The 13939-nt window shown below is 33.6% G+C and overlaps 1 protein-coding gene across 13 annotated transcripts in view; it reads left to right on the plus strand.

The window, feature by feature from the left end:
- MBTD1 (mbt domain containing 1) overlaps positions 1-13939 on the plus strand; it is a 79539-nt gene that overhangs the window by 53615 nt on the left and 11985 nt on the right. For 8 of the 13 annotated variants that reach the window (XM_074223697.1, XM_074223691.1, XM_074223694.1 and 5 more), the window contains 10 exons: positions 617-751; positions 1056-1144; positions 2255-2489; positions 3093-3148; positions 3496-3600; positions 4291-4438; positions 5315-5397; positions 5972-6206; positions 6582-6659; positions 10205-10396. In XM_074223697.1, the coding sequence (XP_074079798.1) occupies positions 617-751; positions 1056-1144; positions 2255-2489; positions 3093-3148; positions 3496-3600; positions 4291-4438; positions 5315-5397; positions 5972-6206; positions 6582-6659; positions 10205-10396 (1356 nt within the window). Of the gene's footprint in view, positions 1-616; positions 752-1055; positions 1145-2254; positions 2490-3092; positions 3149-3495; positions 3601-4290; positions 4439-5314; positions 5398-5971; positions 6207-6581; positions 6660-10204; positions 10397-11091; positions 11479-13939 lie in introns of all 13 variants that reach the window. The other 5 variants (XM_074223698.1, XM_074223699.1, XR_012475850.1 and 2 more) reach the window with 4 other exon arrangements.

Consider the following 13939-nt stretch of genomic DNA (forward strand, 5'->3'; position numbering starts at 1 on the left):
TAAATAAGAGTTTTTTCATGTTTTTCCATTTGGTTTAACAACATAAAGTCACTATGCAGAGATTCACAACTGAAAGTATGAAAATCGCCTTTCTGTCATAAAATCAGTTTTATTTTAAGAACCTAAATACTAAATTAAACTTATTTAACGATCACCTTCACTTCAGGGACAAAAGTTAATAGAACAGAAATTAGATTATTGACCCATCTTAACCATAAAGATAAATAAGTGACAAGGAAAAATAACCTTAAGATTTGCTAGTGCTAAAAATTTCATTGTTTTGATTTTTTCAAAATAATAGATCTAATCATCCAGGAAAACTAACAATTGCTTTAAAATATAACTTTGAGTAAATTATTTTAATAATGTGTGCAGCCCATTTCTTGCTTCAAAAATAAAGTGATAGACATTTGAATAGTATTGCCCCCTCCCTCCCAAATTGGGTACAAATTGAAAGATGACCCAAAAAAGAGATCTTTTTTAACAAAGAATAAAAAAAATTAATGCATTTTTCCCTGAATTTGTTAATATATTTTATTTTCCTTAGTAAAATCTTATTTGCTACATTGGAGTTTTTTTTTTCCCTTTAAACATTTTTCATCTTCATTTCTTTCAGGTTATAATGCCCTTTTAAGATATGAAGGATTTGAAAGTGACTCCAGCCTGGACTTTTGGTGCAACATATGTGGGTCTGATATCCATCCAGTTGGCTGGTGTGCAGCCAGTGGGAAACCTCTTGTTCCTCCTCGGAGTAAGTAAAAGTAGAAGAACTGTTAATCTCACAATATTTTAAGTGAATATAGCCCTCCTACCTCTTCATATGCAATAACCCCAAGAATAGTATTGCTTCTTTTCTATCTAATTAAAAGTTAATTTCCACGATGGTATTTTTGCTCTGCTTCTTTTGTTAATTCATTCATATACATGCGAATTTTAAGGCCTTGAATTCTGGAATATATCTGGTACTGTTGGCATGATTTTTTTCCCCCCTTAGCAAAGTGGTCTGATTACAAAACAATTATATGCCTTATGACTGGTTATTTCTTTTGCATTAGCCATTCAACACAAGTACACAAACTGGAAAGCTTTTCTAGTGAAACGACTTACTGGTGCCAAAACACTTCCTCCTGACTTCTCTCAAAAGGTAAACCTGTCCTGTGTAAAATACTTTTAACTAAAATATTAAGAATTTAAAAAAAATTAAAAATTGAATTTAGGCATTTGGGGATTTTCAAGACATGTTAATCTAAAGTTTTTTGTTGATGTAAATGTGTTTAAACTCAAAATGAACTGATTTTATAATTCATCAAACATTGTTCATAAAAACCATTTGAAAGAAATGTACGTCCTTTTTAATACTTGGATACCTCCTCCATCTATGCAGATTAAAACCCATTCACAAACTCTTTTCTTGGGCAAATCATACAGGTGTCTTTCCATAAATAGTTGTTAGTCTGTCTGTCCAGATGGATTACATGTTACACCTGTTTATGCCATTTATACTTCAGCTAAATTACTGTACTTATTTACTACTAATTACCATACCTTTACAGCTCACTCCTCATTTCATGCCTTTGCATAGCTTGTTCCTTTCCCCCCCCCCCCCCCCCCCCCCCCCCCCCCCCGCCATTCCTCAGTGCTTTCCTTCTTCACCTCACCTCTACTTCTTGGAATCCCTAACTATCTTCAAGGCTCAGTCCAAGAAGGCTCACCTAGAAGCCTTTTTTTATTTACTCACCCCCATCACTTTGTATTAATTTTGTATGTACACCAAATGTGTGTATGTGTATATCCTTATATGTTTAATGTTTATATGCTCATATGCATACTTGGCATATACAAGTATATCCTTTTTACATGTTGCATCTCTCCCAGTAGAATGTAAACTCTTTGAGGATAGGAACTTTTTATCCCATTGATTGTAAAATCTATCTACTATTCTGGAGGTCATCTTCTGGTTCTTTTTAATATCTTTAATATCAGTATATCAGTCACTGTCCAGTTGTCTTATTAGTCCATGACTAGTCTATCTCTTTTTCTGGTTATTTTTTGCTTTAAAAAAATGAAGTAATAAATTAACATATACTACCAATATTCACACGAGGAGAATGTAAGTTCCTTCAGGACTCTGTTTTATTTATTTGTTATCTTTGAATATCCAGCACCTAGCTCAGTCTCTTGCATATAGTAGAAATTTAATAGATGTTTGTTGAATTAAAATGAATGCTTAATTATTTCTTGCCTTGATTTAAAGGTGTCAGAAAGTATGCAGTATCCTTTCAAACCTTCCATGAGGGTAGAAGTGGTTGATAAGACACATCTATGTCGCACTCGGGTTGCAATTGTTGAAAGCGTAATTGGAGGAAGATTAAGATTAGTGTACGAAGAAAGTGAAGACAAAACAGATGACTTCTGGTGCCACATGTATAGTCCACTGATTCATCATATTGGTTGGTCTCGAAGTATAGGTCATAGATTCAAAAGATCTGGTGAGCATATTTATAAAGATTTTTTATTACAAATATCAGTGAGAATTAATGGAACTCTTTAAATATTTTCCTTTTCAAAGTGTCTTAGATTTAAAATAGCCTTCTAATTATCTAAGCAGCTTCTAATTTATCTTATGAATGTTTATACCAGAATAATAATGTCTTAACTGATTAATTTCCTAGACTCCGTTTGCTGGCTCTTGGTTATAAAATGTGTCCATAGTCATAATAATAATGATCGTTACCTTATTCTTCAGTCTTTCAGCTCATCTTAAAAAAAAAAACTAAACACTTTCCCATTTTATTAGAAGTAAATTTGGATAGGCATTTTATCAGTCACATTGTTAGCACTTCTAAAATTAGATAATCTAATTCTCTATCTTATAGAATCTCATCATTCAAATTAACTTAGTTTATTTAATAATATATGCACATGTTCTCTTCAGGGAAAAGGAGTCTTTTAAGAGAAGTTTTGAAATGTGGAAGACATGTGTTTGCCATGTTTGAGAGCATCATGTGCCATAAAGGTTTTGAGACTTTCAAAGAAAGGTGGTTTTTGATCTTTCAAATGCTGACAGATTAGTATGTAACTTTTCCTTGTAGATATTACTAAGAAACAGGATGGACATTTTGATACACCACCACATTTATTTGCTAAGGTAAGAGATTTTTCATAAGAACCCTCATTTGTAAATTAGATTTGAAAGAGGGTTGTGGGTATTAATCATAAATTAATGGACATCACAATTATTATATGGTCAGTTACAAAGAATAAGACTTTGTAATACATAGGTATCATGAATCTATTATAATTGCCCTAAAATTCTCTCTTATTTTCATATGTTCCTTTAATGCTATTGAAAGTTTGAACGACAATGTTAGGTAGGTAGGAAGCTATTTCACCTCTTCTCTGGTGAGCTTTTTTTTTTTTAATGGGTACTGTCTTGCAAAATATTGCACTGTACTTTTTGCATAATAATAGATGTGCTTTCTTATAATCCTTTAGGTAAAAGAAGTAGACCAGAGTGGGGAATGGTACAAAGAAGGAATGAAATTGGAAGCTATAGATCCCCTCAATCTATCTGCAATATGTGTTGCAACCATTAGAAAGGTGAGATGATGAATATTAGTTTAAATAATAAGTGAGTGTTGACTGGTGCTATATGGTTATGGGAAGAAAGTAGAAGCTGATTAGATTTGTAGTGAAATGTTTACACATACTTCCTTATGTCTGAATCTGTACTAGGAAAAGAGACTACTAATGTTAACCCAGATAACTTCAGTATGAGTTTTACTTCCTTAATATGGGTCATCATTACAGCACTTTGGAAAGATTGTTGTTTTGGAAAGATTGTTGTTTTGAAACGATGTTCCACAGAGGGACATTATGCCAGTGTTATATTGCACAGTGTATCCAGTTTTACAAGCAGTTTGATTTTTATTCCTGATTACTGATCCTAGGAAAAAATTGTAAAATAGTCAGAGTTGGTCCTTATGATGTCCAGCCCCTGGTCTTGCGGCAAGTGTTACATCTCTGTTTCCTAGATTTTTATCGTCCCATTCCATGCCTAATTCAAAATCTTCTAAAAGGATCTGACACTGAATATGTAATCAGATATAAATAGCTAAGTAATCATTAAAAAAACTGTATAAGCTAAGCCTTTTTTTTCACTTTTATAATGATTCTGCCATTAGACTAAATAAAATTCTAAATGAAAGGGAAGTCTACATTCACTTCTTTTAATTTGAATTCCTAAGAGTATTTTCTAATTTCAAATATTTGGGCTTTTAATTCACAAAGGTGCTAGCAGATGGATTTCTTATGATTGGGATTGATGGATCAGAAGCAGCAGATGGATCTGACTGGTTTTGTTATCATGCAACCTCCCCTTCTATTTTCCCTGTTGGTTTCTGTGAAATTAACATGATTGAATTAACTCCACCCAGAGGTATCTCATTTTAACCTAAAATTACATTTTTGATATTGTATTATATTTTATCACTTTTTTCTGCTCAATTTTTTTTTGGTGTTTATATGCAGTTTATCCAGTTTTTGGCTTTAAAATCCATACACAATATACAAAAAACCTACCTGTTGCAAAGTTTAATGGGCAACTCTGCATTATGGAAAATTTTATTGTGGGTCCATGTATATCATGAATTAATTGATAGTACCAGATGCTATTGGGAAAACCAAGTTTAGCAGATATTTGGTACCAGAGGTAACGAAGTATTTTTTACAACATGCAACTTAAAGCCTTAAAGGCAACTTTTCCTCTCCTTTGAAAACTCCGTTAAACATTAAAATGTCTTTTTAAGATGCCAGACTGTCTCAGCTAAACAAGTGGCCATAGAACAAGTTCATGAACTATTCTCCTAAGAACTAAAAGGAAGAAAACTAAATGGGAGGAAAAAATACAAGACTAAGTTTTCCATGTTCCCTTTTCTCCCTACAAACCATATGTAGAAATGATCCCACAGTCTCTAGAGCCTCACTCAACTAGGCCTAAGTGTGAGAGACAACATCTATAACTTCAGGTAATGCTAGAGTTGGGAAAGATGAGAGTGTCTGAGGTCAGCCTTCATCCAGTCAGTTTGGGCCCCAATGTCTATTTCCAGGAAGACAAAATCCTCATAATTTAAGGGAGAACAAAGAAGAGTAATTCATTAAAGGCAGAAGAGACAGAGTCTGAAGTTGTTTTAGAAGACCCCTCTCCCCAAAACCTCTAAGTTGTGTATTTGTTTTTAGAAAGTTTTTATCTGCATTGTTAATGTTTCAGAAATTTAAAATGAGTTTCCACTTAGGACAATGCTATATTTTTCAGGTTATACAAAACTTCCTTTCAAATGGTTTGACTACCTCAGGGAAACTGGCTCCATTGCAGCACCAGTAAAGTTGTTTAATAAGGTAAAAAGAAATTGTAGTTACTTACTTGTAAAGCTTTTTCTTTTCCATAAAGTTTCATAACTAGTACTTAAATGCTTCACCATCTTAATTTAGAATTAAAGAGTCATCTAGAAATCCTGGCCATATTTGTATAAATTATTCCAGTTTAGTTCCCTTTTTTATTACCTTTGATTTTTTAATTTGAGTCAATTCAACAGATATTTATTAACCAATTATTAAGATTTAGAACTGGAATAGAATTTGAAATCAACAGGCTAATGCCGAGCATTTTGCTTCATGCTTCTAAAAAAACTCATTTACATAAAATTTTATATCTTGAAGGCCCTTTTCACATACTGTTTCATTTGCTACCCACATCCCTATGGATGTGGTCTAGTGGAAATTTTGCTCTTTCCTAACAAATAAGGAAAACTGAGGTTTAAAGTTTAAATGATTTGCCCTGCTGGTGTAAGTGCTGGAGGCAGTACTTGAACCCATTCTTCCAGTTCCAAGACCAAGGGTCTTTCTACTGTCCTTCATTGTCTTCTTGTGGCTTCTTCCCATCTATCAGCTAGAATGTTCTTTTTCTTATCAGGATGTCCCAAATCATGGATTTCGTGTGGGAATGAAATTAGAAGCTGTAGACCTCATGGAACCACGTTTAGTTTGTGTAGCCACAGTAACTCGAATTATTCATCGTCTATTGAGGATCCATTTTGATGGTTGGGAAGAAGAATATGATCAGTGGGTTGACTGTGAGTCTCCTGACCTCTATCCTGTTGGATGGTGCCAGTTAACTGGATATCAGCTACAACCTCCAGCACCACAGAGTGAGTTACTTACTAACCAAGGATATGTTTTTCATGGTTTTTTATTTTTTAAATCTGGACCTTGTCAGAAATACATGTTTTATGCTTACCCTTAACTACATTATAAAGCTATAAGACTGAGGCATAATTTCCTTTGTCAGATTCAACAGCAGTGTGCCATAGCAACCCTGAATTTAAGGTCATAGTTGAATATTTAAGGAGGGGCATTATCTCTTAATAGTCATGCTTTCCCTAGTATCCTCAATCATATTTATTAAACTTTGATATTCATTTATTGTAAAGAATGTTCTCTCATCTGAGAGAATATGAAGTACAGTTCATTTAAATGATGGTTGCAGTCATGGGTAAATACCTAGATTTTCTTTCATTTTTCAGCATCAAGAGAGAGCCAATCAGGTTCATCAAAGCAGAAGAAAAAGGCTAAGTCACAGCAATACAAAGGACACAAGAAAAGTGGGTCACCAAATGTTAATATGCATTTCTTTTTCATTGTTAACAAATTGTGAACGGTGTGTGTTCTCAGGGAAAGTAACATTCCTCGTTGAAGTTGATAAATTTTACATTAAGTATTATGCTTAAAGGTGCAGTATGCCATAAAAGGCAAATCTTTTTTCAGTAAATGAGAAGTGCCTTGGGGTTTTTTGCAATTTGTAGGGAAGTAATTTTTTTCTTTAATATTGCATGGTAAAAGATGATGATTGCTTTAATATTTTTTAGGCATTTGGATAGGATTTCATGAATGACACTTAAAATTCTAAGTAATCTATTCAAGATTTTTCCTAATTATTTTATAATAGAAACACTAGTTTTTTCAATAGAGGCAGAGCATAATAAATTTATCTAGCCTATAACCAAAATCCTGTCTAAAAATAGTATTCCGTTGTTCAGAAATACAGGCTGCTTGTCCAACAAACAAATTTATGCATGTTAATATACATCATAACAGTGAAAGAATGGTTATTTTAGAAAAGACTGGCCATCACAGTGGAAATTTTGGACAGGTCTGTTTGACAATGTTTTTAAATCTTTTTCCTATAGGGATTTAACTTGAATGTATAGATTTTTTCTCTCATTCATCAGACTTGTCACAATTGTCATACCAAGAGACAAGTTTGTTCATATTCTTCAGAGATTTATTTTTTGAGAGTGAAGATGAAATTTAGAATAGAAAGTCAAATCCAAATTTTTTCCAGTTGCTTTACTTTATGTTCAGATGAGAAGTTACCATTTTCATCAACTGGCAAGAGTTGGGAAGTAATATAAAGAAGCCTTCTTGCCCTCTTTCTCTTAATTTTAATGTAATATTCACTAATGATCATTTGAAGTAAAGTATTCTTTCTCTTCCATCTTCTTGCCATTGTAGAGATATTTGGGGCCAAAGACCAAATTTTTCCCCAAAGCATGAAACCTTCCTCAAGTCCCTCCTTCTGTGGTACTATTGTAATTGTCAGACAAACTCAAAATTATTTGTAGCTTGACACTTGGCAGTTCTAGCATTTACCTAGAACTTTTTCCATAACAGCATATAAGAATGACAATTCTGACCCTATCAACCAAGAAGCTTAATTAAAAATTATTCCATTGAAGATATGAACCTATGGGTAGATTATAAAAGTTGTAATCTCTAGACTTACCATAAAGGTTTGTAACTAAGATTATCTTAACTGTATCCTTTTGAAATTTTTGATGTTAGAAATTCTCCTTCCAAAGTAGAACTAGATTCCAGCCAATGGCTACATAAAATTTTATTTTTTAGATTAATTTCCTAGGCTAGAGAATATTTTATAACTGATATATACACTTGGAACTCAAATCTTGCAAATCCTACACCTTATATATCTTGTGATTGTGGTTTTAGACCAATTGATTCAGGTAGACTTTGAGGAAAAGATTCTGTTGCGGAGAAGTGATAGCATTAATAAGTATGTTTTTAATAGAATGGTTCATAACAGCACTACATTTGGGAAAAAATTATTAGCAGAAAATACATTTTTATTTTATTAGAATTTTAGTTCCTCTTCATTTTATAATGTCTTTTATAAAACTATAAAATATTCCCTCAGAAATGGAGAGGAAAAGAAACATAAAGGACCATTATCTCCTTGTGGTTGTTGTGAGAAGACCTCTGTGATGGTTAAAGAAAAAGGGAATCTTTCTCAGATACTTCAGATTATATTGCCAGATATGACAGAACTGATCCAAGATCCATCTAAAAAAAAATAAAGGATGGTGTTCTAAATAAACCAAGGCAAATAAAGCACTACAAGTTTTGCAATCAGAATTCCACTAGAAGTAGACATGATATGTGGAGATAATTTTAAATTAGATTTGTTTGCATTGTGTACAAGTAGAATTATGTATTGGTTATATGGTTTGTACTTCAGCTTTAATTGTTTTTTTTCCTAAAACATCTATTATTTTTCCTTAAACATCCATGATGCTTATTTCTTTTGAAATAGGAAAAACCTAGGTTGGAGAATCCTTCCAAATCGTGCACAGGGGATGTATGTGTTCTTGCTATGACTGTGGATGCATGTTAGCTAGTGTTTTCTAAAATGGATAGCATGCCACCAGTAGGCTTCTGTAGGATGTTTATGGTATATATTCTCAAAAATATCTTTGAGTTAGGTTGCACTGGTTATAAAGTAAGGAAATTGGCATTAACTCTATATGCCTTGTCTTTGGCTGTTTTAGTGGTGCTAATCTTAGTAGTTTTCTTAGTTTTCTGTGGTTAATAAGTCTCATTTTATTTTTTGGTCAGATATTAGTGAAGTTTCAAATGGATGGAATTAAGAAATGAAGCAATTAAGAAATCAGTAGAAACTTAATATTTAGATTGGTTATAATGCCATTTTAAGTAGTAGTGATTTGGTTTGGCTTTTTCCCTGGTTATTTAGACATAGGCTATATTTGGTCTTCTTACCTGAGGTATTTTAAACCTGGAAGAAAAATTTCATTGGTGACTTAAATATATATGTGTGTGTGTGTGTGTGTGTATACACACACACACACACACACACAATATAGTAATCTATTGCTACTTATATTCATTTAGATCGGTGGTGTCAAACAAATAGAAATAGAAATTACACCATACAAAGGATCCTCAATATGCAGGCCACATATTGACTTAATTTTAAAATGCAATATTATTAATGTTTTGTTGTTTGTTTACTTTTATTTATTTTGTGAAATATTTCCCAAATATATTTTAGCCTGGTTCTGGCCTCATTAAGGCATGTTGTGAGCTACATGATTGACACCTCTTATATAGACTGTCTGTGCCTTGCCTTCTTGCCAGATAGATGGCATTTTTCTTTTCTTTTTGTTTTATTTGTTTTTAAATAATTCAAATGTGTGTGCATCAAATTCTGGAACATTTTTGTTGACATTGAATAAGTCTTAAAGTTTATGTTTCCGTTTGAAAATAAAACTGAAGGATATTATACATTTGTGATTGGGATGAAATTCGATTGTTTCCGAATATGCATACAATCAGAATTTTTACCTTAGAAATAGTTTCAGGACAACAAGTTCAACATAGATGCTTCATGAAGAAAGGGTTTTTTTTAAAATAACATAGGTACTTTTATATCTCTGAAATCCTGTCACATTCTGAATTTCACAACAAACAGTTGCACTTTCCTTGGAATTTTGTGTGAAGTAGTGCCCCTAAGCAGGGTTTAGAAGACTCTCCCACTTGTTAGCAGGTTTTTCTCTCCAAGATATGTCTAAGGATTTTTCTTGGTTAAAGGAAATGAACCAGCTGTTTTCCCAACCCAATCATTGCTCTCTGTAGTTCAAATTTTGCTTTTTTTCTCAACTGGTTGAGGATTCACAACTGGGATTTTCAAACTCCCAAAGAATGAATATAGAATCCCATGTTTTCAGAGTGCCAGCTTTGTGCTCTGTTCTCCACAGACTTTCCAACTTATTTAATGCACTTTTCTTACCACACATGTAAGTAAAAGCTTACTTTAGTCTGACTTAATGTTTAGAAAGGAAGATGCCAGTTGGGAAGAAGCCTGTCAGTTTGTCGAGCCTGCCCATGACAGGTGGGGTGCGGAGGAGCCTCTCTGGTGACGAAGAGTTGACTCCTCCTCCATATCGAACCCTTCCAGCACAGACAGCCCCGGAGGCCTTCCCACCTCCCAGCACTAGCCGAGAGTTCAGTCCCAGCCTCAAAACAGGTAATTAGTCACATCAGCACCTCAGGTACTACAGATGGTAATTTTACTGGGTAGGGTGGTGGGAAACAAAGCATGGTCTGGCATGAAAGATGCTGACTCATTAATTTTTTTTCTTTTCAATTAAAAAATTCATTTTCATTAGTGCTTGGTAGTTACTTCACTAGATAAATCATATGGGAAGAATTTTTGTTTTGTTTTAACCATTTTAGAGTTTTAGATCAGAGTAGAGCCACAATGTTAAATAATTAAACTAAAAGATAAGCAGGAATTTTTAGTGTAACTCTATTTGATAATTTCATTCAAAACTACAGAACATTTTACATTGTAGATTTTTGTTGGATTTGAATTCCTGCAAAAGTGGGGTGTATTAAAAAAAAATCTGATTACCCAAGGCCAAAGGTAAAAATTCATTTAACAAACCCATAGCATTTCATAGCATCACATTGACTTGGAAAGGAGCTCTCTTGTGAGGTTGGAGTTTATTTTTGGTGCTGGTAATAGTTGGGACCAGTAAGAAACTGTCAGGTTTGGAGGAGAATTGGTCTTTTCAAAGTTAGCTTTGAAGATGACTTATGAACTAGGCTATATTGCATTTTGTAATTGTATTTCTTTGTGTCTGTGGGTGTGGGTGTGCCTTCACAAGTATCAGCAGTTAAATAAGGAGTTGGCATTTGGTATAAGTTTAATTCTTGTAGGCCAAGATCATGCCTAAAGGAGGTAAGCTTTAAAGCTTGGAGGATGATTGTTGAGAAGATTGGATTCTCCTTAAATCAAAAAGAGCTGACACAAGGTAATTATTGAATATTGAAGAACAAGTCACCTTACCTGAATGTTTTGGAATGAACTCTTGTAAGTCTAGGTGAGATGCTCAACATTCAGATAATTGGTTGGACAGTCATCTCTGCAACTAGGTTTAGATTACAATACTTTGTATTTGTTTTCAAGGTCACTTCTTTTGCTGAGAGCTTAAGTTTATGGGACTGAGTGCCTGGTTCCGAATCCTTCTCATTCCTTACTTTGGAAATGAAAACTTCAGTGTCATTTGCCTTCCTTTAACATCCCCAGTGATTTTTGTAGCCTAGGTATGCATCTCATTCCATTTCCATTGTTTGCATAGTGTCCTTTCCATGCATTTCAAAAATTATTACAAGATCTTCTTGCCATTTAAAAGAATTTCTGTGACCTGTTTTGCATTTGTAAGAACATTATCTGTCTTACCTAGTAGAAGAATCCTTCCAAATGTCTTGTTCTGTTGTTTGTTTGTTTGTTTGTTTGTTTGTTTTTACCTTTTGGAACAACTAACTTCCTAAAATTATTTATTTTGTGATATATTATTAGTATCTGGAATGGTCTTTGACCTTGGGGGTTGGAAACTTTGTTGAAAGTAAGTGACATTTTTTTTGAGAGGTGTTTTTTAAATACTCTGTCTTGTTTCATTGGCCCAGGGAAACTGAATTTGGCTTCTGTATTTGTAACAAGCCTGAAGTATTAAAAATGAGTGCTTCTGGGAATTTTAGGTGGCCTAGCAAAAGTACTTTTCACACACACACATGAAATAAGTATAGAGTTATTAACTATATCTGACTATAGACATAGTAGCCATTGAGCTCTGGGGCTGTGCTTTGTGGCTTTCTCAAATCCTGAGGGTCTCTGCTTTTTTAACTGAATATTTTTGTTTAACAAGATTTCTTAGAAGAATTTCTAACTCTGGACTTTGTGGTAAAATGTGATTTGGTTTTATAAGTTCCTGCAATGTTAGGGATTTAGTGTCAAGGTAATATTAAGGCTGCCTCTTTTTAAAGTATACAAAGCTTCACTGAGTTACAAAAGCTGTTTTAACATCTTAGGAATTAAGGTTAGAGACTGAGGAAGAAAAACAATTCATGAAAACAAATTAACATATTTTGATTCCAGATAGATGAAATTTATATTGAACTAGGCTCCACTTGAATGAATGTGTCATCATCATTGTCGCCAACTCCTTTTTTTAAGCATATCATTTTCATGTATAGGGAAGGTAGGAGAATGAAAACCAAAACTTTGCTGTTGTCTGCAAATGTAGGTAACATCAGGACATGCTGTGGCTGCTCCACTTATCTTCCTTATATTTAAACATCAATGTAAATGTAACCTAGGCTTCAGTAACACTTTTCTCATTCATTTGGTCATCATATAAAAAAAATTCGTTTAATCGACCTTTTAATGTGGGTACTGCACCTTTAATGAAACTTGGCCATTTTTGATTTTCACTGGGCTTTATTTTTGTATAGTCAAAATGCTTTAAATGTTTCTCTTATTTGGGTGTTGGATTTGAAGGTTAACAGTTGGATACTTGTTATTATTACCCATAGTAACACTCATACCTCAATGATGCTTTTTAAGATAAGAAGGAAAGAAAAATACATGAGGACTGGTTTAATTTATCTGTCATCTGTGTTTGAAGATTCTTTGGTTAGCTTTAATGTAGCTCTTTCTGCCCAAGAACATGAACATTGTTACAAAGCAAATACAAAAAGAAAGGAATTAAACAGAAACATCTTTCAAAAGATTTTTTTAATTAATACGTAAAAAGTCAGAGATGATTATTATTTCACCGTGGAAATCAAGGAGTTAAGTATATTTAATTGACCTCGGTCTTTTATAGTAGTTAGTAAACACTTTGACAATGCAAAAATGCACCTTCTTTTTTTATATTGAATAGTTTGTTGACTATTGGATTCTTTCATTCTGGAAAAACAGATTTCATTCTCTCAAGACCAGTTTAGATGTGCAAATTAGTTTTCTTAGCTTTTTTTCATATAGGCAGTTTTTTTACTTATGAATAAAAAAGTTAAAATGATAGATAATCACAAGCAGGCACATATACAGCCTTCCTGATTGACTTGAAATATATCATGAGTAAACATGGAGTTTTTAGAAAAGCCATGGTTTCAGAAGACTAGAGGAAGTTTTTACAAGTAAAAATAACGGGCAAGTAGGTGGTGTAGTGGATAGAGCACTGGCCCTGGAGTCAGGAACACCTGAGTTCATATTTAGCCTCAGGCACTTGATAATTGCCTAGCTGTGTGACCTTGGGCAAGTCACTTACCCCCATTGCCCTCCAAAAACCAAAAAAGAAAAAAAGAAAAAAGTAAAAATAACCTAAGGAAGCTGCCCTAGGGGAAGAAGCAGCTCCAGACATAGTTGGACTAAACATGACTATAGTGCCCCACCCTCAGAATAATTGACTATAGTTTTACTTCGTTGTTACCCCTGAAGTGTCAATGATGAAAATTAATTTGAGTTAGCAAGTAGCCAGTTTTTAAAGCTACTGTGGGAAAGCACAACTTTATGATTTTGAGAATTCCTTAAAGATTGCATCTTCCTAACCCCTCCTTGAAACTTGCTATATACATAAGAATAGGAAGCTTCATTGTCAAGGAAGGAGGTGGATAGAGATGTAGGAATGTAGTCCACTTTGGGGATAAAGGGGAATCACATGTGCAGAAATAAAAAACCACCCTAGAATGTGGTAGTCAGCCACACTATGAAGAAAAACACTGA

The sequence above is a fragment of the Macrotis lagotis genome, chromosome 2 (genome assembly GCF_037893015.1).
Source record: "Macrotis lagotis isolate mMagLag1 chromosome 2, bilby.v1.9.chrom.fasta, whole genome shotgun sequence".
NCBI lineage: Eukaryota > Metazoa > Chordata > Mammalia > Peramelemorphia > Peramelidae > Macrotis > Macrotis lagotis.